This window comes from Protopterus annectens, chromosome 10.part0, assembly GCF_019279795.1.
Source record: "Protopterus annectens isolate FY-2018-M chromosome 10.part0, PAN1.0, whole genome shotgun sequence".
NCBI lineage: Eukaryota > Metazoa > Chordata > Ceratodontiformes > Protopteridae > Protopterus > Protopterus annectens.
This window is the reverse complement of record NC_056744.1, coordinates 115639111-115665821: the sequence shown is the minus strand read 5'-3', so window position 1 is coordinate 115665821 and position 26711 is coordinate 115639111. Positions and strand designations below refer to the sequence as shown.

General features: G+C 43.7%; 1 protein-coding gene across 2 annotated transcripts in view; it reads left to right on the top strand.

The window, feature by feature from the left end:
- Positions 1-26711, top strand: part of BPTF (bromodomain PHD finger transcription factor) — a 3500764-nt gene that overhangs the window by 1245830 nt on the left and 2228223 nt on the right. For both annotated transcript variants that reach the window (XM_044085088.1, XM_044085087.1), the window contains one exon: positions 10522-10856. In XM_044085088.1, coding sequence (XP_043941023.1) covers positions 10522-10856 — 335 coding nt within the window. The remainder of the gene's footprint in view (positions 1-10521; positions 10857-26711) is intronic.

Below are 26711 nucleotides of genomic sequence, written 5' to 3'. Positions count from 1 at the left end.
CCCATCCCATCAGTAAAGAATGAAGGCGAGATGAACAACTTATATGGAATGTTATGGTAAGTACATAACTTCTTTTCTTTTGTTTGGTGTGTTTTAAATCACATTTTAACTATGTTTTAATCTCTTCCCTGTTGCCATTTCTTATATTTTTTGTATTGCCATTTGTGTCTTTTCTTGTACTGTAGTGAAGTAATTTATGCAAAGGTCTTGTACCTCAGAATTTTGGTTAGGGTATTATCTCTTATTACTTTAATTTCATCCTACAACCTTTTTGAGCTGGAAGCTGTAGCAGATTTAAAATATCTTTTTCTAATGGGAGTAAATTGAGCTAGAAGAATGAGAACTTGAGGACCTTGTGTCCATTCAGTGCTGTTCAGCTTGTTACACAGATGGGGGATATGCATAAGTAGTGGATTAAGTGTACTTTGGGCCTCAGGCTATTTTCAAACAACTAATCCTCCCCACACACACATACGCAAATGCATGTGTTATTTTAGATTCACCTTCCTGATCGTTTTAAGTTGTATTTTGTTTAATACAGCAACATTTGTTAATGTTTTAAATTTGTAGTTTTGAGCATTTTTTCCAGTAAGAAGGGAAATATTAACCAATAATGACAAAAGTACCAATTTCAAAACATTTCAGCCATAAAATGCCACTCAAACTGTTGTCATACTCCACCAGTATTCATCCTCATCAACTATGGCCACTTTATTGACTGTGTACAAATCAAAAGTCTGTTTATGATTAAAAATAGCCACAATAAAGTATTCCAGTTTACTTTATACATATGCACAGTAGTCCTGCAAAGACAGACTATTGATTTTTTTTAACTTTATTAACCCAGCAGGGTCAGTCATTTTTATCCAGAAATTCCCAACCCATCAATTATAACTTGATTCTTGACTGTATCTTTCTCAGATGTCTGTGTCAAAATAAATAGATAAATACATAATAATAATAACCAAAGTAGCATATTTCAGATTTGTTTCACAAAAACACACAGCCATAGTATTCCAGTTTAATTCGCACATGCCTGCACTGTAGTCCAGTAAAGCCATATTAGACTGTTAAAAATGACCAGACGACAAGATCATAAGGTACTTGAATTCACAGATAACCCCCATTCCCACCAGCAGTTATAACCACTTTGTTGACTGAGTGCACACTTTGTTGTTAAGAAGAAATTGTATTTATTTATTTATTTATTATATAAGAGGTAAATTGCATGCACTTTACTGTTTGCTGTGGATGAGCTGTGTGTAATTGTATAAAGATCACTAGCTTCACATTAAAAGAACCAGCCATTTGTAGCACAGCTTAAATAGAAGAGTATTCTTGATAAGAGCATAAGGCATTTTAACCACTTGTTAACATGTGCTAAGCCAATATGCACAATCTTTAAAGATGTAAAAGTCATCTCAGTAATTCTACATTGAGAACCATGCAGATGTTGATGTTGGCAAATATCATTGCATTTCATTCCTTCATCTGCAAATACATTGCCTGCTCTCCTTGAACAATAAATGGCCTATGTTGCATTAAAAAATGGAACACTCATATATTGCCATAACTTTTCCAGCTATTGGGAGAATGGCTGGCGCATAACAGGTACATAGTTATCAGAGAATGCAGTCTACGAGACCATTAAGGAGCATAGCCCAAATTCTCAAATTACTCCAGAGCACTGTGTAGTTTAGTGGTTTGCTCAGTGTCACACAAGTAGGTAAATGAAGGTGAAAAGATACAAATTCTGCACCCATGCCTCAGGAGACAGCTCATTAACAAGTTCTTTGTACTAGCAGCCAGACACAGTAAGAGGTTTTAACTAACCACAGAAATCCGTTTCGGTCCAGTCTTGTAGCGAAAACTGCCACCAATACTTAATAATGACAACATAGTGCTTGCTGAAGATCACACTGTATGACCTAACAAATGTCAACCCCTTTGCAGTTGTTGGAGTATGTAAAGAAGGTACTGCAAAATATATTGCTAAAATGCAGCATTGCACAATCCATCCTATTAATGAATTAATTAATTCATTCATTCATTAGTAAAGCAAAAAAGTTAGACAATATAAATGCTTCATCAGAAGTATAACTGTATACAACAAAATGTTGTTTTTGGGGGGTGGGAGACGTTAAGTGCTAGCAGGACACCAACATCTCATTTTTGACCTCCGTATATGTTCCCTGAAATCAAGAACAGCTGTTCCCTCTGACACTGCTCAACACAGGTGTGACCTACTTGAATGACTGATAATGCCATTTTGTTGCAGCATATACCTTCAAAGTCTGCAGAGCCGGATCACAATCAGTTGAGGTCCTATGTAGAGTTGAACTAGGCCCTGGCACCTATACCAGCATCCCCATAACTTGCCTGTCTCTCCCCAGTTACCATAAGCACTGTTCAGACCTGTGAGTGTACATAGTAGTTTCTTCTTTATTCTTACAGAGGTTTGGATTTCATTTAAAACATGTTTAAAATTTTACAAAAAGAGAAATCTGTGGTATTCCTTAAAGTTTCAGAAAAACCTAGTATGCAACCTATACTGGGTCCTAAACAAACCACTTCCTAAATTATGTTATATATTTAGTTCACTTAATAAAAATCGAACTGTAAAATATAACTATAAAATATGTGCACCAAAATAATCAGATAGAAAATAGTCGACAGTTGAGTTAAAAATGGAAATCCTGTATTGAAACACACAAACAAGCGATCAGGATTGAGTATGATGAAAAGCATCAAAAACATTCCTTATGTATAGTCATGTTGTTTGGAGCAAGGGAGAAGTTACAGAGTGTGGTTCTGTTAAGAGCAATAAAAGCATTCCTTTAGCTATGTTACCCTTCCCCCTTAACACCATAGTGTAAACAGAGACTGTGCTAACTAAAAAGTACAGTTGTGTACCTACAATAAATGTAGATGTTCGAGTGTATTCACTGTTGCAGTCATTACTCTAGGGTTATCCTGCTGGCAGGCTACCCGCAGTCGGCCAGAATTCCAAAGTCTAGGTCTGGCGTCGGTTGCTGTCACTTCTTCCCTGATCTCAGTGCGCCAGGGGAATAAAAGATGCAGCCAACGCCATTTTCTTCAGTTTTTCTTGCCCCAGATGTCAGGTGCCCCCAAAATGGCAGGCTAAAAATATGCCAATAATTATGCATGCAGTAAAATAAACATTTCCTTCATCTACAAGCAAATACACCACATAGGTTGTATAAGATAGAGAAGTATAGGTAAGTCCCAGCAAAGAAAAGGGGGATGGAGGGTGGGTAACCTGGACTGCAACAGTGAATACACTCAAACATCTACATTTATGGTAGGTACACAACTGTACTATGTTCAGCGTGTTTCACTGTTGCAGTCATTACTCTTGGGTTGAATCCCAAAGCTAAGGCTGGGTGGCTGGGCCTAAATAGGATTAGGAGAGGCTATAAGGCTTTGCAAAACTGCAGTGGCGAAGCCTGCTCTGGATTTAGAGTAGAGAGGTAAATGGTAGTGCTTTGTAAAAGTGTGCACTGAACTCCAAGTTGCAGCCTCTAAAATGTTTTTGGTTGGTACTCCTCTGAGAAAGGCTGCTGAAGTGGCTGTGCTGCCCTGGTAGAATGAGGTCTAATGCCCTTGGGCACTGATTTGCCATGTTGTGAGTAGCAGAAACGAATGTAGTGGCCTATCCATTTTGAAATAGTCTGTTTTGAGATAGGCTTTCCTTGAGATCCTGCAGCATATGCCACTAGAAGTTGCTCAGTTTTTCTGAAAGCTTTAGTTCTGTCCAAATAGAAGCATAGTTGTCTGTGTGTGTCCAAGGAATGCAGAAGTCTCTCACCCTTATTCTGTGGGTTTGGATTAAAGGTAGGCAAATGAATGGTTTGGTTAAGGGCCATACTGGACACTACCTTAGGCATAAATGTTGGGTTCGTCCTTAGAGAAACCCGGTCTGGATGGAAAATGATGAAAGGTTCCACAGCCATGAGTGCCTGTAACTCTGAAACTCGTCTTGCAGAGGTTATTGCTAGGAGCAGAGCTGTTTTCCAAGATAAAAATTTTAAATCAGCTGTATTGACTGGCTCAAAAGGCGGCAGTGTGAGTTTTTCCAAGACATAATTGAGGTCCCATGCAGGTGTTGGGGCTCTCCTTGGAGGTCTTATGTTTTTGTCCCCTGTGAGGTACTGCCTTAGCAATGGATGGGAAAAAATAGGAGGTTCCATATTGTAATGAGCTGAAATGGCAGGGGCATGAATTTTAATTGATGAAAAGGATAGGCCTTTGTCCAGCATCTCAGTTAGATATTGTAAAATCTGAGGAATATTTGGTACAGATGTGTCAATTCCTTGTGCCTGGTTCCAAGCACAGAATATTTTCCATTTTTCTGCATATGATTTTCTGGTACTGGGCTTCCTGGCATCCAAAATAACATCCATCACTGCTTTAGAGAGAGGTGTGCTTTGAATGGTTACATTATCCGCCATGCTGCCAGATTTAGGGTCCTGAGTTGGCTGTACAGAATCTGATTGTTTTGCTGGGTCAGTAAGTGAGGAATTAGAGGCAATGTCCAGGCTGGGCCTTGAGACAAGCTTTTTAGGATTGGGTAACAGTGCTGGCGTGGCCAGTCTGGGGCAATCAGAATCATTCTTGGTTTCTCTTGTCTGACCTTTAGGAGTTCCTTGGGGAGGAGAGGCAGAGGAGGAAAGGCATATACTGTTAGAATTTTCCAGCTGAATGACAGAGCATCCACTTTCCATGCTTGCTTGTGATAAGTCCTTGTGCAGAATTTCTATAGTTGGCAGTTGTGAGGGGAGGCAAGTAGATCTATGGCTGGGCGTTCCCATTCCTTTGTTATCATGCTAAAGACTTGTGGATCCAGTTTCCACTCGTGGGGATCCGTAAGGTTTATGCTTAGTTCGTCTGCCAGAGTATTGTTCTTTCCTGGCACGAATTGTGCTTGCAGGTGTACTTGATAAGTCAATGCTGTGTTCCACAAAGTCATGGCTTGTCTGCAGAGGGGGTAGGAATGTGTGCCTCCCTGCTTGTTTATGTACCACATGACTGTAGTATTGTCCTTCCTTATCCGTAGTTGTCCTGGATGGAGTAGATCCTTGAAAGCTGTCAAGGCATTCTGAACAGCTAGCATCTCTTTTTGATTGATATGTAGATGCATTTGGTTTGTGGACCATGTGCCCTGAATACATTTTCCTGCCATGTGTGCTCCCCAGGCATAATCTGAAGCATCTGTTGTTATTGACTGCCTGGGTGTGGGTAGAGTGAATGGCTGTCCCTTGTTGAGGTGACAGGCATGAGCCCACCAACGAAACTCATGTTGCAGGCAAGGAATGAGGGTTATTAATGCTGTCAGGCTTTGAGAATGTTGACTCCAGACACTTTTTAGGTACCATTGAAGTTTCCTCATATGCAGTCTGGCACATGGAATTAGCAGAATGCAGGATGCCATGAAGCCCAAAGCCTGCAGAACTTTTCTTGCAGATAACTGGGTCTTTGTTGCCATCACTTTGAAGTAAGAAGTTAGTTGCCTTTGTTTGTCTGGCGTGAGATAAGCCATCTGGGCAGTTATATTTAAGCTTGCACCCAGGAATATTATCTCTTGAGAGGGTGCTAGTTTTGATTTCTTTTTGTTTACTGTGTACCCTAGGCAAATTAATACTCTTTGTACGAATGCCAGATGCTTTAGTAGCGTGTCCTTGTTCTCTGCTTGTATAAGGCAGTCATCCAAGTAAGGATAAATTTTAATTCCTCTTTGTCTGCAGAATGCTATTACTGGTGCCAGGCATTTTGTGAAGACCCTAGGCGCAGTAGATAAGCCAAAGGGCAGTGCAGAGAATTGGTAGTGCTTTGAGCCAGCTATGAATCTGAGGTATCTTCTGCAAGATTGTCTGATTGGTATATGCAGGTATGCCTATTTTAGGTCCAAAGTTACAATCCAAGCCTTCTTGCCCAGCATGGGCAGAAGCTGCTGCAGAGTTAACATTTTGAATTTTGGAACGTCCAGAAATGTGTTTAGAAAATACAGGTCCAGTATTGGTCTCCAGGCTTTGTCCTTTCTGGGAACCAAGAAAAGTCTTGAGTAAAATCCTTGTCCCTGCTCTTGCTGTGGTACTTGCTGAATGGCCCTCATTTGCATAAGGGATGAAACTTGTTTTTGTGCCTCTGCCCATTGATTGAGTGGCAGGTTTGGCATACCTTTTGCCTTTGGCAGGGTGTGAAATGGAACCTGTAGCTCTGGGACACTATATTCAATACCCATTTGTCCTGCGTGATCATGTGCCAATTTTGAGAGAAAAGTGCTAGTTTTCCCCCTAAGGGGGCTGTAAGAAGATAAGTGCTTGGTGCTGGCAAAGGCAAGTCATTGGGACTGTTTCCTGTATGTCTGTGCTTTGTCTTCTCCACTTTTGGAGTTAGAAGCACCCCACTGTTTAAGCCTGTATGAGCCCTGGGGCTGGGATCTGCCTCTGGGATGTCTGCATCTGCCTCCTTGTGGCCTGTCCGACACTGGAAAGGACCAATTCTTTGTAGGCCAGTTCCTGCTAAATTTTGGTGGCTGAACCTGTAAGAAATCCTTTACTGTTTGCATAGATTTCACTTTGTCCTCCATTTACTTCAAAACCTCCTCTGCTTTAACATCAAATAAAGTATCATGCTGTAATGGAGCATCTAATAATTTTGCTTTAACATGATCAGGCAGATTTTGTTCCTTTAACCAAGCATGCCTCCTATTGACAGAACCCGTAACTGTGGCCCTGCAGGAGACCACCAGAGAATCAAAACCACATTGCATTGTATGCTTTCCCACTTGTTCAGTTGCATGCAATAAATCCTGTATATCCTTTATTTTCTGTACAATCAGAATTAGTCAACATTTTCTGTTTTAACAGTGACATTAAGTATTGCTGATATTTAATCATATGAAATTGACAATTTAAAGCTCTCACAGCCAATGTAGCAGAAGTGTAAACCTTTTTCCCCCGTCTGTCTAGTGGCCTTGAATCCCTGGCAGAAGGGACAGGGGTTTTTTGCAGTAGCGGCCTTAACCCCCTTGGGACCCTTAGAAATAGTTTCTGGGTCAGCAGCAGCATTTTTATAAAGAAATTTATGTGAATCGGGAACTCTGTAGTATCTGTCTGGTTTAACAGGAGCTGGAGGTAAGGAGTTTGGAGAAAGGCCGGACTCTGAAAAACATCATCTACAATGTCTAGCACAGGGGGAATAGCAAGAGGCCTGTGCTGAGGAAGTAAAAGAAAATCTCTAAGCCTTTTCTTTAATTCTGAGTAATCTTGGCTCTCCCAGTGGAAGTGCACCCTCATGGTAGGCAGGGTTTCCCCAAAAGAATAATCCTCAGGAGGAGAGGCTGAAGGAATGGATTCTTCAGCATCAGAATCTTCATAGGGAGGAAGAGAGTATTCCTGTACAGAAGAGGAGTCAGAGGAAATGGAAACCTGATCTGAAGAGTCATAGTCTGTCTCTTGCCTAGGCCTCTTGTCAGGAGGGGGATGGGAACCCCTGATCAAGGTATTAAGGTCTTCGGCCATTTTGATCATCTGTTTCTTAGGCATGGAAGTCTGTCCTGGAGAATGCTGTACTTGTTTCTTTGTCTTTAAGCTGCTGTAGTCTTTGCTTTTGAAACTGAAGTAGGCTTTACATATAGCTGTGTAGGTCTGAAAACACCCTCAGAAGCCGATGCCTGCTCAGCGGCTCCGGACCCATCTGAGGGAATGAATTCCGAGTGTCCAATACCTTGATTATCCAGAGGCCTAACTGGCTCCATGTGGGAGTCATCAGCGGCCTGTGGCTCTGAGGTAGCGGGTGTCAGGGGCTGTTAAAGCACCTCACTGAGAACCGGCGACTGGCTTAGCGGAAGCCTCGTCATCGGTTTTGGATCTCGGATGCCTGTCCTCCTCTTTTTCCTTGCGTTTTTTAGAAACTCCAGTCGTCGGCAGTTCCGACGGCATTTTGTAATTGAATTTTCGGCCAAAGTAATGATAAGCAAAATCAAACTGACGCTTAATAATGCATTTGTTGAATCTAGCACAAAACCGACAGCTAGCAACGTTATGATCAGGGCCTAGGCAAGGAATGCAGTAAGAATGATGATCTTTATGAGGTATTTGCTTCCCACAAGAAATACAATTGTTAACTTTTTCTGACATCGGTCTTGGAGCAAGAAACAAGGTTCCCCAACGGGGTACTTAGCTTTAATGAAGACTTCGGATCTGAAATTCGTCTGTGATAATCTCAGGAGTCGGCCGACCGGCACTTGCGAACTGCTTTTGCTTCAGGCACCGCTCGGCAAGAAAGACTGAAGAAAATGGCATCGGCTGCATCTTTTATACCCCTGGCGCACTGACGTCGGGGAAGAAGCGAGAGCAACCGACGCCAGACCTAGACTTTGGAATTCTGGCCGACTGCGGGTAGCCTGCCAGCAGGATAACTCTAGAGTAATGATTGCAACAGTGAAACACGATGAACATCTGAATGTAGAAAGCTAGAGACAAATTACAGTCTCATTTGTATAGGCTAATCATAACTTTATTAAGATATCAGAATGACTAAAAAATGACTGACTAACAAAAAGATCTAGCAGTAGACATCTACTAGAATAAATGTTAATAACTATAGAACTTTTAAGAAAGATCACTTTCGTATCAAATAAATACTTCATCAGGTTTGTGTGTCAAAAACAAATCATAATATAAATGAACATGTGTATAGATATATAACTGGATGTTTCCAGTTTAGTTTTTTTTTTTTTTTTTAATTTATCACAACAATAAACGTGCAGCCATTCAAGAAGGCATCCCATCATTTTTTTTTCCCAGTAGCTTAACAGATTGTAGCTGGTTTAAGAAAATTACATGCTGACTGCATTTATGTTTCTGTTGTAGTGCATATCACTGAGGCAAAAAAAGGTAGAGAGATACAATGAGACCTTGTTCTTTAACAGCAGCAGCTTCCAGTCTTTTCAAGTGGGACCAATCACATGGTGTTTGTGAAACTTTAGTCTGGTCTTCTGTTCAAATCTGCTTGTATGCTTTTCAGTCAGTCCACATGTTACTTAATGTTGGAGTCCATGTTGAATTGAAATGATAAAGATTTGTGGGGTATTCACAGTAATGTAGATTTTAGAGAAGGTCTTCCACCAGTGCCATTCTTAGCTTACACGTATTTCTTCAATGCACATTTTGTAATTGGCTTATGGTAGTCGACTGTTTCTCAGATGAACTGCTGAACATGTGTCATGTTACCTGTGTTAATGCATGAGTATTGCAGATAAATTGCTGCAACACTTCTCACAAATGGCATATTGTTTTTAAGTGACAGGCTAATAGGAAATGAATATGTAACCAGAATGACCTGTATATTATCATGTAATGTAAGAGTCTCTCAGTTACCAAACAGTTGTATGCTAAATGCCTTAGACAACTGTATCAATACTAGAGGAAGAAGGATTGAAAAATATTTTGTATAATGAGACAGATATATAGTTTATTTAGAATGTGAGAAAAGGCAAAGGCTGTTGGATGAGTAGTCATTGCAAGTTATTTTCTAAATCAGATGACAGCAAAATGCATTGCACATGTAGTGTGCATCATGATGAATTGACCTTCTGTAAATTAGGTGGTTGGACATAATACATAGTGATATTTGCCTTCAAATAATTACTTGTATGGAGATGTACAAAATTGCTAACTGGATAGTCAGCTTTCCAGGACTATACCATTGTCACATGTTCTTGAGTTGTCTGAGATGCATTATTTATTTTAACTAGGACTTTGCCTTCTTAGAAAAGTCATCCTTCCAGGAAATTGCCACAGTGTACACTTTTGCAGATAGGTGACCCCATCTTACACTTAATTACTTTTAAATGGAGTACTGAGTACACAGTTCATTTCCAGTGATTGTGGTTGTCTAATGCAGTCAAATATCACCTAGTCCTGTTTCTGATTTGCATTGTTGAGTGATGTGGGGGTTCTGTCTACATAAAGACAGTGGTGCAATAAGTAACATACTCGCCTTTGGTGCACAAAGTTGTGGGTTCTTTTCCCATACCAAGTAGAAGGATTGCTGACACTGCAGAGTAGTATAAGGTGGGGTGTGTGCTGCACTCTTTAGTGTATAGTTCCTCAGATAAGGTGTTATATAGAGGATTCATCTGCTTTAATTGGTGGTAGCTCAGGTGGATGTAAAATATTACATAGCACCAGTTGAAAACAGTAGAGAAAGTTTCCCAATATCCTGGCTAAATTTACCATAGTAGGGTAAATATAACCTTGGGTCTCTCATGAAGAGAGGCCACTAGCCTAGTGAGATTAACCCAGATAAAAGATAAACAAAAAAATAAATAAATAAAAAAACATTGATGGGAGTCGCTTAAATTCCCCATTATACATGTGTCTGATTAGTCATGCACTTGAGTGGAATTGACAGATTGCTTGTAAATCATATGGCACTTGAGAAGTTGACTGCTTTGTGTTATAAACTGAAACTGTTCTGTCTATAAACTCATAGGGGGAAAATTCTCGGTCAAGCAGCAAGAAAGAGGTTGGACTAAAAGGAAATGCCAGTAGCTACTTCAAACTGGGTCAAGAAGGGAAGTACAAAATGTACCACAACCAGTACACCACAAACTCATTAGCACTGAACAAGCACCAGCATAGGGAGGACCACGACAAGAGGCGGCATCTGTCACACAAATTTTGTTTGAGCCCTGCTGGTGATTTCAAATGGAATGGCTCTGTACACGGGACCAAGGTCTTAACTATATCAACATTGAGGCAAACCATCATACAGCTTGAGAACAATATCCCTGCACCTTTCCTTCATCCAAACTGGGCCTCGCATAGGTAATAAATGTCTTTGTTTTCTGGGTAGACCACATGCACACACATATGTATGTGTGTATGTATGTGTGTGTGTGTGTACAGAAGGGTATTGTACGTTTACACAGCAGATAATTTTAAGCAATTTGGTATTCTGAAGGTATGTCTTTGATAAAACTGCAAATGAATTGTTCCTGCCTCTTTTGAGTAAATTATAGCATTACATTGTCCTGTAACAGGTTTAGTATTAACTTTGCATTTGAGGAATTGCACAATTATCCAGAATGCTTTCCAAGTTTAGTTGTACTAATTTGTATAGTAGTTGTAGATGAAGCGGGACTCAAACTTGTTGATGTCATTATTATCGTTAAAAAAAATTAGCAGTGTAGATGTAATGCTAATGAGTCGCTTATTGTAGCTACATCCAAGTTAAGTTTGATGCTGTTAGCCTCTCGTGTGTATGCTACACACTGTTGAAGAAGTCACTTCACTTCCAAGTTCTCCCAGATGGATTTGGTTTGCAGACCTTCAAAGGGAAAGAAAGAGTACATGAGTTAATTTTATTTTATTGTCCTAATGTGCTGCTTGTCTTAGCACAGTAGCACAAGTTACCATGTTAAATAACTTAGTACTTTAATTTACAGCTTTAGTGAACTCAGTTAATGTTTCTGGGGCAAATCTAAAGGAACTTCAAGGGGAAAGCATTGTCAACATGAGTTGGAAGACTGTCCAGATTTCCAGCTGGCTTCCATACCTGAGAATGTGATATAGAATTCTAAATGCAAGTTGCTGTAGTCTGTTAGATTATATTTGTATTGTGTAGTAGTGGATATCCCTATCTAAACGTGACAGTGAAACATTGTATTTGTACTAGTAACAGCAACAGTAGAAAGATGACATAAAACTGTAACGAGAACTCTTTTGTGCCTTTGTTCTAGAGTTAATATTGAAAAGAAATATTTTTAGATTTTTGTGTTGCAAACATTTTAGCTCCCAGTATCCTGTCAAAGAAGTAACAGAAATGCATGAATAACAAGTGATCAAGTACTTAACTTAATTTGATCATCACCCTCTGGGTTCCGGATCCGAGCCGGCAGCTTACCAAGCTAAAGATCCGAGCTCCAAGCTCCTCCCCCTTACCCATGCAACACTGCAACCTCCTTCCAATCCTCAGATCTCGTTTGCCGCGGCTACGCCAAGACGGGATTCTTAAGCTCCAGGCAGGTAAAGCGGGTTTGTTAAACAAACTTTCGATCTGTGTGGTGTGTGTGTATAATTAGTTATCTTTTTTCCCTCTTTAACCTCAGGTTTTTTGTACAATAAAAAAGTAGTTGAATAGGAAAGTTTTTAACTTTTCACCCAGTGTAGGCCTCCCCTACCTGCCCTTGGCGCGCACGTGCGTGTGTGTGTGTGTGTGTGTGTGTGTGTGTGTGTGTGTGTGTGTGTGTGTGTGTGTGTGTGTGTGTGTGTGCTTGGCTAGCCTTGTTAGTATAGGTATGTTGGAGTCACAAAAAACGACGATCTCTAAGTGCACAGTGTGTGGCCATAAGCTGTCATCAGCCGATGGTCACACTGTGCGTGGTTTGTTTAGGGGTTCCGCATCTCACCTTGGGCTACAAGATATGTGCAGCAGGCAATCCCCAGACCCTGCAGGATTGCAGGAGCAACTGATTCTGGCTGGTCTTCTACCAGCAGAATCAGCCACCTCTTCTGCTTCATCTTCTTCAGCCATGGCTGTGGATGTTCAGGCTTCCGGCCCTCCGCCCCTGTCCCTGACTCCCACTCCTACTTCCAAACAGGGCGAGAGAGAGAGGCCAGGAAGGAGAAACACAAGGAAAAGGAGAGAGAGAAAAAGAAAGAGAGACAGGGACAGGGGTTGCAAGAGACAAGCAGGCTCGGATTTGTCCCCCCCCCCCTGCTAAAGTGATCTCTACTCCAAAGAAAGTTGCTAGGCCATCTACCCATCGGCTCCATTCTCCACGATTCTCCCCGGAACCGGAGGAGAAGGCTCGGCCCACTTCGAGGTAGTCCTTGCATCAGCCCTCCCGGCCGGTGTCGGTGGCATCCTCAAGACCAACAAGGAGCCTCTCTGAAGCTGAAATGGACTGGATGATGAGAAGGTTCCTGCAAACTCAACTGTAGATGGGAGTGTTACTGCCCCCCCCCTCCAGCCGGAGCGGGGAGTTCGGCTCCAACATTTGCCCCAATAGTTCCTTCTCCGATCCACCCTCGGGTTTCGGAGTCCCTGGATCCGAGGAGCCCCGGAGTGAGGGGGTCGGCACTGATGGTTCCTCCAACCTCGACGCCAGCCTTGCCCTCGAGTCTGTCAGATCCCTTGTCGGATCCGAGCTCTCGGATCTGAGATCTGGACATTGGATCTGAGGTGATGAGGGTGTTGTCGGCCCCATTGTGGTCGGGGCATACCACCCCTCTGAGTCTGACTGTTCCGGCCTCGACTCCGATCCCCTTGTCTGATCTGAGGGGCATGGCTACCCACCCCCCTAGTTTCAGGGAAGCTGGCTCCCCTACGGCCTTTGACGTTGTGGAGAGGGTACTCTCTGGGGATCGAGACTCCTCACTCTTTCCTCGGAGTTCGCCCCTGCTCCCTCGCAGCTGAATTTGTCTTCCATCATCCAGTCCTCCCAGGGGGCAGCCTGTGTCCCGATACACCCCAGACGGTTCCCCTTGAGGAATATGGGACTGTTTATGAGACTTCCTCAGAGAGCCCCCCCCCCCCCCGAGGAAGCCCCTTGCAAATGCCAGTGCAAGAGGAGGCACATGGACTCCCCCGAGTCCCTCACTGAGGGTACCAACTTGGAGGAAGGGGAAGGTTTCCCCAGATCACCCCCCAAGGACGTCTCCTTCGGAGACATAATGGAAATTATTTGCCAGAGGGGGGCTGGTCCGCCCAAAAGCCTTCCTCGGACGAGTCGGTATTTCTGGAGGTGTTCGATGCAGGCCCATCTACCTCTTGGGTGTCCCCCCTGGCTGACCCTCTGGTGGACCTCATTACCACCAGAGCTTGGAAGGAACCGGACACTGTAGAGCCAATAACCAAATGTCCAGATAAAGTACTGAGCCCTCCTGCTGTCAAGCCCACTTGGAGTAAGGGTTCCCCAGTTGATGCCATGGTGGTGGCAGTGGCCACCTAAAAGGAACTGGCCCAGGAAAGTTCCTAGGTCCATCCTCCAGGCAAGGAGTCTAGGGCAATGGATCGTCTTGGAAAGCAGACATTTGCTTCAGCTGCCTTTGCTATAAGGGCGTTGAATTACAGGGCCATGTAATTAGACTTCAGCATGACCTTGTGAAAGAGTACGCAGAGTCTTCCCAGGAGTCCATTTCGGCCGAGGATAAATGGACATTCTCGGCTCGTATGGCCACTCTCAAGTCAGTTTCAAATACGTCCATGTGTTTACTCTCTCATGCTACTGAGGGAGCCGCTAGGGCGGCCGGGTCCATTATTGCCATGAGGCATCATGCCTGGCTCCGGCTTTGGGATTCTTCGGAACCTTTCAAGGCATCCTTCGCGAATGCCCTTTTTGACTATTCGACCATGTTCGGGAAGACCGTCTGAGATACGCTAGTCCAGAGTGAGAAGGACGAGAAAACGCTGTCGGCCGTAGGGATCCACTACTCCAACCCCCAAAGGTCCTTCTCCAGGAACCAGTGAGGGCAGAAGAAGCTGTGGTTCCGGAAGTCTCAGCAGTCCCAGAACGCTCCAGACTCCTCCTCCCCTAGAGGCAGAGGGGGACAAGGTGGATGCCAGCCCAGAGGCAGAGGGGGACCGAAGAACTTCTGGTCACAGGAACCTTTTTCCAACCGACCTGCACAGCAGCCCTGAGGAGTTGCCCAACTGCTCTTCTCTGGAGGCAGTCGGGGAGCATTTTTTGAGGCACCTAGCCCATTGGGAGTCCATAACGTCAGATCGCTGGGTGCTTCAAATAATATCCAGAGGCTATTCTGTTCCCTTCATAAACAGTCCCCTATCCACAAGGTGCCTCCTGGACATCCCACCCGCTCAAAGGGAGGCGGCAGCTTTGGAAATAGAAAAGCTGCTAGACAAAAGAGCAATCCAGCCAGTGCCCCCAGACCAGTCTGTATCAGGCATCTATTCCAGATTCTTTTTGGTGCCAAAAAGGATGGAGAACTTGAGGCCGATCCTCGACCTATCCATGATGAACCTGTCCGTTGCCAAGGAGAAGTTCCGGATGGTCACATTACAATCCATCCTGCCATTCTTGCAGGAGAAAGACTGGTTGTGCTCGGTAGACCTCAACGATGCGTACTACCTTATCCTGATGGACAGGTGATCCAGGAGGTTCCTCTGCTTTCAGCTAGGAGCCAGTCACTACCAGTTCAGGGTCCTACGCTTTGGTCTCACCACAGCCCCCAGGGTGTTTACTAAGGTCATGGCAGTTGTAGCGGCCCACCTGAGGCTTCAGGGCATTCAGGTCTTCCCGTACCTGGACGAATGGCTCCCCACCGCCCCCACCAGGCATCAACTTATGCTACCCAGAAACTTCTTTCTTCAATTGTCAAATCGGCTGGGTATTACTATAAACCTCAAGAAGTCTTCTCTTCAACCTGTTCAGATTCTGGACTTCATAGGGGCAAGAATAGATTCTCTTTAGGCCAGGATATTTTTGACTCCAGACAGTCTCTGGAGCCTGGCCCTTCATGTCTTGGCACTTCTTCAGACTCCTACACCCGCAGCAGAGTTAGTCCTGAGAGCCCTAGGGTCCATGGCAGCAGCTATAAATCTGATTCCTTGTGCATGTCTGCATATGAGTGCTATAGTGGACTTTACAAGTTCAGTGGTCTCTGCTATATCAGTCTCTAGACTTTCCAGTCCCTCTAAGCAAAGTGTACAAAGTTTCTCTCATGTGGTGGTTTCAATCCCAGGATTTGCGAGAAGGATGCCCCTTTGTTACACCTCCGCCCCAAGCTACGGTGACCACGGATGCCTCCTGCTTAGGATGGGGGGGCATTGCTCGGGCAGGACTGTCCAAGGCACGTGGACTCCAAGCGAGACTATTCTGCATATCAGTATTCTAGAGATCAGCACAGTACTTTTAGCATTGCAGGCCCTTCATACCTCTCTTCCTGTGGGAACTATTGCGATCCAGTCAGGCAATATGTCAGTGGTCTGGTACATCAACAAACAGGGGGGAACCAGGTCCTATCCACTTTGTCAAGAGGCCATGAGAGTGTGGGAATGGGTGATCTCCAGCAACTGTTTTCTGATAGCAATGCACATCCCAGGTCAATCAACATTTTGACAGACAAATTGAGCAGGACTATCCTTTCACCTTACGAGTGGTCTCTGAACACTTATGTAGCGGAACAGATCTTCCTCAAGTGGGATCAGCCTTGCTGTGATCTCTTCGCATCGCCATCCAACGCGAAGTGCAGTGAGTTTTTCACTCTGATTCCCTTGACAAGGGAAGTCCCCAGAGATGCTCTTGTCCATGCTTGGCCACCTGGTCTTCTTTATGCGTATCCCTCCCTTCCTCTCATGACAGAATTTTTACAGATGACAAAATTCTTGCAGAAAGCTCGTCGGTTGGGGAGCAGGGTTATCCTCATAGCCCTATTCTGGCCTCGTCAGGTTTGGTTCCCTTGCCTACGGTCTCATCTTCTAGCTCCACCCTGGATATTGGATCCCATTTCGGATCTCATTCGTCATCCCTTGGGAATTCCTCCTCCGGATCTGGACAGCCTCAAGCTCACAGCTTGGTTGCTGTAGTTCCATTAGTTGCCAGGACTCCCGGTATCTCTTCTCCAGTTAAGTCCATTCTGGTAGCGGCACAATGATCCTCTACCAGGAAAGTGTACCGTAGTAAATGGAAATGTTAGCTCTTACACAGTGAAAGTCCAACTGGCGGCTATATCCCATTTTCATGTAAGGGAAAATTCAAGTCCTCTAGCTGCTGCCAGAATTTGCAAGACCTTTATCAAAGGTACTTTTCTACTGAGACCTCCTATGAAACACCCTTCCCCTCCGTGGGATTTGACCTTGGTTCTTCAGGCCTTAGTTGCACCTCCTTTCGAGCCTGCAGCATCAGTTGACTTGAAATTTTTGTCATGGAAGACAGCCTTCCTTCCTAGCTATCACTATCACTTCAGAGTGTCTGAGCTTCAAGCCCTGTGTGTGAAACCCCCCATACCTTTTTTTAAGGATAGGGTGTCTCCTCTAGACTAATCGTCTTCTTTCCGTCTTTTCTTCCTAGTCCAACATTAATCATCAGTCTATTAATTTGCCTGTATTTTTTTTTTTTCAAAATAAAAAAAATAAAGGGAATACAAACTTAATTTGCTGGGCAGTTTAGTTTTTTACGTTTTTATGGTCAACTTTCCGTGTCCTTCTGCTCTTCTTTTTTTTTTTTTGCTTTGCCTTTTACCGTCAAACCAGTTTGAAGATGACTCTGAAGCATATGAGCGCTTTTTTTTTTTTAACAAGAGGGTAACTTCACTTGAACCAGAGCTGGCTATTCATGTTCGATCTTCTCTCTATTTCCCTGCTCTTGCTTATAGAGTTTCAGATGACATTTTGTTCTACAGCTGTGGACCTGTTCTGCTGCTTTTCCTCAAACTTTTAAGACTCTTTTATTTGATTATATAAGATCTATGGCTCTTTTGTCCTTGAAGCTTTGGCTATGCTCCTTGGCTATCCTTCCTTAAGGGCCTCCCCTAGGTTATAGATGATGGGAATCTGTCCCTCTGTCCCACAGGTTGATGATCAAAGTAATAGATAAAACTCTTACTATAAAGTTATTATATTTGTCAGCATATCATTTGTCAGGAACCTTCCCTATTTCTAATTGGTTTGTTTTCTGGTGATTTGCTTGATTCTCTGGATTGGGAGGTATGATTCATTGGTGTCTTTCTTGTTTTTGTGGGTGTGTTCGGTTGGGTTGTGGTATCGATTGGGGTTGGGAGGTGGGGTGGCTGTAAGGAGTATGCTTGATGTAGGGGATTGGGGTTGGAGGAGCTGCTTGGAGCTTACTGGAGCTTGAAGTCTCCTGCAGGTCACTGTCAGAATGGGAAACCCCTGAGTTGCTGACAAATGAAGTCTAACTAGAACGATGAAGTCTAAAATGAATATTTTTTTTCTTTTTGAAAAATTGATTTTTTTTTGATTTAAGTCTTGAGATTTGAATTATTGATTGACAAGCACATTGAATCATAATATTTTTCACTGTTGTTCTTATTTTGTCATACAAGTTATCTCACAAACACACATCTATCAGTTTTAGAGCAGTTGCATTACTTAGGCCTTGTCTTCATAATAATTTTCAAATGATCTAAAATAATATATATATTCACTGACATACTACCAAATTCATCATTTTTTTTCTTTGGCATTATTTTTTTGATTTCATTGTGTTTTATATCCTGGAGGAATAGTGATAACTGTACAATAGTGCAGCACTATTGGTTGGTGATTGTTTTTAGTGTGCTGGTGAATTTCCTTGCTTTCTGGTGGACTACTTTTGGATGCTATGAAGATGGTGCAAAAAATAAACTTATTAAAAAATATATGGTTATATGTAATTATTTTTTAATTTAAATAAACTACTACAAATTATTTAATTATTTATTTTTTTGGGGTGGGGCTTCAAAGCTCCACTAGCATTGCATTTTTCAGTTATACGTATTAGATAATTATAAGTACATATTTCTGTAATACTATTTTATGTTACAAGGTACGTAAGGTCTTTGGTAACGACACCTGTATTTTTTTTCTTTTTAGTACCGGGAGGCTTGACTCAGGTCTATAATGGTTTTTTAAGGTCATTTTTCTGATCCTGGGTTCCTTCTTGGTCCAGGGTTTCCTCTTTGGTCATCTTACCCTGCTGTTTATACGAGAATAGCATTTCCTTATCTTGAACTAGTGTGAAGATACTACTATAAGAAAGAGTGTACTTAGATGAGTCAAGAGTATTTCTATTTCCTACTAAAGAGTGCATAGATTCTCATTCTGGATTTAAGGATCTTGAACCTTCAAAAAGGGAAGGTTAAAACTTTGGTTAACTTTGTGTTTGAACAGTCAAACTTATTAATGGTGATTTTACTAAATGCATAGCCCTTAAATATTTGTCCTGGGATTATGAGGATCTCTCCGGATCTACCTTTTTATACCTTCAAACTTGGTACACAGGAACCAAGATTTTTACCATTTGACTTTTTATTTGTACTAAACTGTTCCTGTTTACATTTTAGATAATTTAATTTAGCTCCTGTTATGTATTTCTAAAGAACTAAAAACGCATTCAAACTGGTAGTGTCCTAAATATCTGCTTAGCCTGGCAAAAAGCATTTTTTTCTCTCTTCTTTAATAAATCCTCTTCCTCTCTCTCTTAAGTATAATCCAGATTTTATTATTGTCTCTCTCTTAGTGAAAATAATGATAAATTGTTAGATGCCATAACAGAAGGCTTTTTATTCCATACTCCTCTAAGTTTTTTATTTTATCATGGCTCCATAAATATGGGCATTGCTGAAGCAATTTGTGTAGGTACACAATTTATGGCTATAGCCATTGTTTTATCTTCATTAATTTTATATCCCAAAAAGACTTGGAACCGTCTCAAAATGCTCCACAATACTGAAATGCCCTTTTTTGGATTTATCAAGTACACAATAATATCATCTGTAAATAACGCTAACTTTTCTTGATTACCATTCCAGTTATATCCCTGAATTTCTGAGTCCCTTATTTTCCTTGCCATTTGCTCTAATGGTAAAGCAAGTAACAAAGGGTAAAGAAGATACCTATACCTGGTTTCTGTGTTCAGATGCAACTTTTATTCTTGCCTCTGATCCTTCATATATCCTCCTAATTAACCTTACTGTGTTAAAGAATGCAAATGTTATATTGCCCTACTCATAGAATCCCAGCTTACTCTGTCAAATGCTTTTTTGCATCTTACTCACAGGATGGCTTATCCAGTCTGAGAGATTCCTGAATACCAAACACTAGAAAGTCTTATTTAGCTAAATGAAAAATATTTTCTATCTGGTGTCATTCCACATAGATTCTATCTTCACAGTCTGACATCTCTGATATCCTTGAATACCCCTCCTACTGCTCATGCAGGGCTGATGCTGTTCCAGCATCAAAGGTCATGTGCCTGCCATCTCAGCCTACCTCCCAAGCCCCCCCCCTTAACACACATGAAGCAGTTTCTCAAAGGAATTATTCACTTCTGGCCACCTGGATGGGAACCTGTTTCTCCCAACATTTGACAACATCAGCTCCTGTTATAAACATTTGACATGGAAAACCATCCGTTTCTGGCTGTCACTTCAGCTAGACATGTTCCTGAATTCCAAACCCTTATATGTAAGGAGATATTCGGATAGGGTCCCCTTATAATAACCCCTCCTTTTATGCTTAAGGTTGTTTTAGGAATGTCTTTGACTCAAACCATTCAGCTGCATGTGTTTTTTCCAAATCCACAGAGTCAAAGAGAGCAGATTTTATATTCCCTGGATGTACACAGCTGAGATATTACTTGCAGCAAACTAGTTTTTCTAACAGATCACTTCAACTGTTTATAGCTTTTCCAGAAGGTAAGAAAGGTAAACCAGTGACAAAACCTATTTCAGAATGGATTGCTAACTTATTTTTTGTTGCTCTTACTATGGCAATTTCCTTGTAAAGTCAGAGTTCATTCCACTAGGCATAAATCCACAAGTGCTGCATTTTTAAAAGTGGTGCTCTTCCAGGTCAATCTAGAGGTTGCAACTTGGTTATCCTTTTACACCTTCACTAAACGTTACCACCTTGGGTCAGTTTCAAGGGCAAGAGTGGACTTTACCTCTGCCATCCAGCAGAGCCTGTTGTTCCCAGTTAACACCTGTGTCCAACCACTCCCTTAAAAGCTCTGAGTGTCTTCCCTTGCATCAGTGCTGCAACATCGACAACAAAGAACATAGTACAGCTGTGTCTACACTTACCATAACTGTAGATGTTTGAGTAGATTCATTTTGTAGTACCCTTTCCAATCCTCCTCTTTTTTCCCTTGCTTCCTTTTCTTGGGTTGGGGTAGGTCTCGCCTCCATTTCATCATCTCCTGTCATATGTTCATCGTGTTACCCTGCTGCAGTCATCACACTTGGGTTATCCTGTCGTCAGGCGGTCCCGCAGTCGGCCGGATTTCCAAAGTCTTGGTCAGACGTCGGTTGCTGTCGCCTCATCCCTGACGTCAGTGCACCAGGGGTACATATATTGCAACCAACGCCATTTTCTTCAGTCTTTCTTGCCGCATGGTGCCCGAAGCAGAAGCAGTTTGCAAGTGCCAGTCGGCCAACTCCTGAGATTGTCGAATTCGAATTTCAGACCGAAGTCTTCTATAAAGCTATGTACCCCATTGGGGAAACTTTTCTTGCCTCAGACCGATGTCAGAAAAAGTTAACAATTGTATTTCTTGTGGGAAGCAAATACCTCATAAGAATTTTCATTCTTCTTGCATACCTTGCCTAGGCCCTGATCACGATGTCACATGTGATAGTGTTCAATCTTGCCGTTTGTTCTTACACATGGGTCATGACAGATAGGCGCAGGAAACTCATGGACAGAGGTTTATTAAAACCTTCTTTTCGGGAGGCTCTGGATGCTTCTGACCAGGCATCGAAATCCTCTAAGGAATCGAAGACGTCGGAGCCCAAGTCAACGGCTCCGAGCTCTTCAGCAAAAGTTAGATCACCGGTTCCACAGACTTCGGGGCCGAGTGTTCAACTGGTATCGGTTCCTGAGCCTCGAGTCTTGGAACCGGTGATGGAGCTCCCTCCTTCGACCTTATTGAGGTCGGCTCCGTCTTCGGTTCCTTCGACCCGTTCTTCTTCCAAACTCTCTGATATCGATGTGGATCGTGTGGTGCAGAAGTTATTGGAGCATTCGGCCCTGTCCAAACTTATTTGGTTTCCACCCAGTTGGTGTCGAAACTTGAAGGCCTCCCAGTGTCTCCATCCATTCCTCCTCCGAGACCTGTTCAGTCTTTGGAGCCGGAAGAGGCTGATCTTCTGATTGTGGAGCCCTCGGGTCCAGAACCGTCTTTTTCTCGGTCTGTTCCTCTCACCTCGACACGTCGGACCCGATACTGAGTCTCGGGCCGACGATCTGTCCTTGGTTCCGGGCCGAGAGTCGAACCAACGTTTGGTTCCGACTCTTCCCTCGGGGCCTCGGGCGGATCGATTCGGCTCTGTCCTCGGGTCGATGCCTTGGTGCCTGTGTCGGGATTCTTCCCATTTCTTCGAACCGGGAGATTCTTCGATCGCGGGACCGGGCGTTCGACCTAATGAGGAAGGTGTTGTCTACCCAGACAACCACATCAGTGGAAGCAACCTCTCCTCCCCATAAAGGGCCGTTCTCCTCCTCTGCACCCACGGCCACATCCAAGCGTCGGGCATCAGTGTCTCAGCCACCCCTGGAGGGTGCCCCCTCTTCCTCGGAGGCTTCTTCGGATGCTCCCCACGAAGAAGTCCCTAGGAAAAGATTGTGTAAGAGGAGACACTTGGATTCTCCACAAGAATCCTTGACATCTGATACTGACTTAGTCAGAAGGGTCCCCTAAGTCACCTTCAGAAGATGTCTCTTTTTCGGACATATTGGAGATCCTGAAACAGAGAGGTGACTGGCAGTCCCTTCCCCCTTCTGAGGATGAGTCAGTTTTGCTGAAGGCATTTGGTGCTCGCCCTTCTTCCTCCTGGGTCACTCCTCCCTTCGACGAATTAATGGAACTAATTGCTTGAAGGGCGTGGGAGGCTCCTGACACAGTGGAACCAGTCCCAAGGAAACCCAATAAATACATCACGGCACCTCAGGACAAGACCTACTTAACAAAAGGAGTCCCAGTGGACGATATGGTGGTGGCAGCCACGAAAAGGAGATGTCAGAGTCTTCCTCATCTGTCCATCCCCTAATAAAGATTCTAGGACGATGGATAGGTGCGGGAAGCGCATTTTAGTTCAGCGGCTTTTTCCATGCGATCCCTGAACTATTTGACCCATTTTACACATCTACAGAGGGATCTAGTCAAAGAGTTGGGAGATACCCTCCAGGGTACTACAGATGCTGCTGTCTCAGACAAAGTGACAGCGCAACTTAATACCCTTACATCCATTGTGAACTCGTCCATGAGGCTGATTTCCTACGCAGCCGAAGGTTCGAGTAGGGCAGCAGCTTCAGCGATTGCTCTTCGCAGACAATCCTGGATGCGCTTATGTTCCTTTGCGGAAGCCTTCAAGTCTTCCTTTACTAACGCCCCATTTGACGGTGCCACTCTCTTTGGCCCCAAAGTAAAGGAGACCCTTACCCGGTGTGAACAGGAGGGAAAGACTCTGTCTGCTGTCGGAGTCCGTTTTTCCACCCCAACCAGACCGTACCCCAAAGGGCAACGTGGTGGAAAAATGTGGATGTTCTTCGTCTTCCCTTGCTGCAGTCCTGACAATTGGGTATAGTCCGCGTCCCAGTCGGCCCGAATACCAGAGTATAAGGCTGACGTCGGTCATGCGCATGACCGGCGTCATTCCTCAGTCTTTTGCCGCATGGTCCGATGCAGAAGCAATTTTGCGAGTGCAGGTTGGCGTTCTGAGATTTTCGACGGAGTTTCAGACCGAATACAGAGTTGGCTAAGTAACCCGTTGGGAACATTTTGGTTTTTCTTGCCTCAGTATTTAACCGGAAATCAAGAAAAGTGGATAACTGTATTGCTTGTGGGAATCAGATACCGCATAGGGATTATCATACATTGTGTATACCTTGTTTAGGGCCTGAGCACGGCGTTGTTGGTTGCCGCTCTTGTGCTAGATTTAACAAGCGCACTATTAAGAGGAGGCTTGATTGTGCTAGGTTAGTGTTTGGAAGCGTTGCAATTATACTATGCCGTCGGATGCTCCGGCGCCTGCTTCATCTAAGAAGCGCAAGGACAAAACAGTGAAGTCTAGGGTGAGGAACCGGCAGTCCCGGACGTCGGTCCTTTAGAAGGCTCAGGAGCCAGAGGTTTTGCCAGGAGTCTCTATGGAGTCTCAGGCGGATACTTTACTGTTACAGGATGTGCCCTCTCAGGAGGTAGGCCAGGCTGAGGGGCTTCTCAGGTAACTGTTCTTCCCTCTCTTCCCAAGGTAGTTAGGGCCTCTCCTTCTGTTGCCAAAGCTTCTTTTAGAGGAAGGCCAAGTTCAGCTTCTGTAGGGGCTTCTCCTAGCATTTCGGGCTCTGTGCCTAAGAAACATATGCTTAAAATGGCAGAAGATTTGATTACTCTGATTAGAGGTTCTATGCCCCACCTGATAAGAGGCCTAGGGTGGAACAGGAGTTTGATAGTTTTGAACAGTGTTCACAGGCTTCAGAGTCTTCTGTGGAAGACTTGCAAGAGTTTCCTACTTATTCTGATTCTGATGTGGATGATTCCACTCCTTCAGCTTCTCCTCCTGAGGATTTTTCATTTTCAGAGACTCTTCACTCCATGAGGGAGCACTTCAAATGGGAAGGCCAAGATTACTCTGACTCCAGAAAAGGCTTAGGGAATTCTTGTTTTGCCCCAGCATAGGCCCTTAGCTATTCCTCCTGTGTTGAATGTGGTGGAGGATGTTTTGCAGAGGCTTCTCTGAACCCTGATTCCTTGCCTCCTGCTCCTGTTAAGCCTGATAGGTATTATAGGGTGCCGAAGCTCATAAGTATTTGTTTAAGAGTCCCAGGGGACCCAGAAACTGTTTCTCAGGGGCCCAAAGGTGTTAAAGCTTCTGTGGTTAAAAATCCTGTACCCTCTGATAAAGAGGCAAGGGCTTTGGATAGGTGGGGTAAGAAAGTATACTTCTTCCACTCTAGCCATGTTAGCGTTGAATTGTCAATTTCATATGCTGAAATATCAGAATTATCTCCTTTCACAATTGAAATCTAAGGTGGATGCTTTGGCGGAAGGTATTGAGTGTAAAGAATTGCTGGATTTGGTTCATGTGTCTGAACAAGTGGGTAAGCATTCTTTGCAGTGTGGTTTTGATGCTGTTCAGGCCTCCTCGAGGGTGGCTGCTACTAGTTCTGTTCTTCGCAGACATGCATGGTTGAAGGATCAGAATTTAGCTGAGCATGTTAAGACCAGGATTTTGGATGCTCCTTTACAGTCTGATGTGTTGTTTGGACCGCCTGTGGAAGCAGTTTTAAAGAAAATGGAGGACAAAGCTAAGTCTATGCAGACTGTTAAAGATTTTGCAGGTGCAGCCTCCGAAGTTTAGTAGAAATTGGCCTGCTAAGGGGTGGACATATCCTGCTTATGGTTCCCAGTCTAGGGGTAGGTCTAGGCGTGGTAGGGGCAGGGCTCAAGGTTCGTTTAGGCCTAGATCAGACAGTTCACCTGCTCAGACTTCTGGTGAGGGCAGGGGTCAGTCCTTTCGTAAGCAGAACCAATGACCTGCCTTTTCAGCTGCCAGTGGACTCTCGTCTGGCAGCTCCTTTGGGAGGAAGATTGTCTCTTTTCAAAGAAAATTGGGATTTAATCACTCAAGACAGATGGGTGCTGGATATCATTCATCACGGGTACAGATTTTATTTCCACACAATGCCCCTTTCAAAGGCATGCCAGATGTTCCTCCTCCACAAAGAAAAGAGGCTCACAAGCAAGTTTCTCAGTTACTCCAGATAGGGGCTATTCAGCCAGTCCCTGTGTCAGAAAGGGGATTTTATTCTCGCCTGTTCCTAGTACCAAAGAAGGGAACACGTGGAGACCAATTTTGGATTTATCTATCCTCAACACTTATCTGGACATTCCCAAGTTCAAGATGTTGACGTTACAGCAACTGTTACCTCTGCTGGGCAAGGATCACTGGATGGTAACTTTGGATCTCAAGGAAGCTTACCTTCATGTGCCCATAAGGCTAAGTTGCAGAAAGTATTTGTTTCGAACTGGAGATTTTCATTATCAGTTCTCTGCATTGCCCTTTGGCTTATCTACTGCCCAGAGTATTCACAAAGGTTCTGGCATCAGTGATAGCTTACTTCAGGCTTCAAGGCATTCAAATTTATCCTTACTTGGACGACTGCCTGATTCTGGCTCAAGAAAAGGAACACCTTCTACAGCATCTGGAATATGTCATAGCAGTGCTAAGATGCCTAGGGTATTCTGTGAGCGAAATAAAGTCTAGTCTAGTACCCTCTCAAGACATGTGCTTTCTGGGTGTGAGACTGAATACAGCAGCCCAGATGGCCTTTTTAACCCCGGACAAACAAAAGAGTCTGTCACTTTACTTCCATCAGCTATCTCATCAGTCCGTGCTGACTGCAAGGACAGTCCTTCAAGCATTAGGGTTCATGGCATCTTGTATTCTGGTGCTTCCCAATGCCAAACTGCATATGAGGAAGCTGCAATGGTATCTCAAAATGTATGGACACAGCACTGCCAAGATTTGGACACTGTCATTCAAATAATACCTTGCCTTCAAAAGGAATTCTTGTGGTGGGCTCAGGAATGTCACCTAAACAAGGGACTCTCTGTGACCCGGCCAGAGGCGAGTCAGATTTTAACGACAGATGCCTCGGACACTGCTTGGGAGCTCATCTAAATGGAAAGTGGATACAAGACAAGTGGCCTGCCAGACTACAGCATCTACATATCAACATGAAGGAGATGTTGGCAGTCCAGTTTGCATTGATGGCGTTCAAGGAGTTACTTCTTCCAGGGCAGGTGTTGATTCTGACAGACAACACAACTGTCATGTGGTACATCAACAAGCAAGGGGAACACATTCTTATCCTCTATGCAGGCAAGCAATGATTTTATGGGAGACTGCGTTAAGCCTGCAACTGACTCTTCAGGCAAGGTTTCTGCCAGGAGCACAGAACTCCCTAGCAGATGTATTAAGCAGACAAATCATGGATCCCCA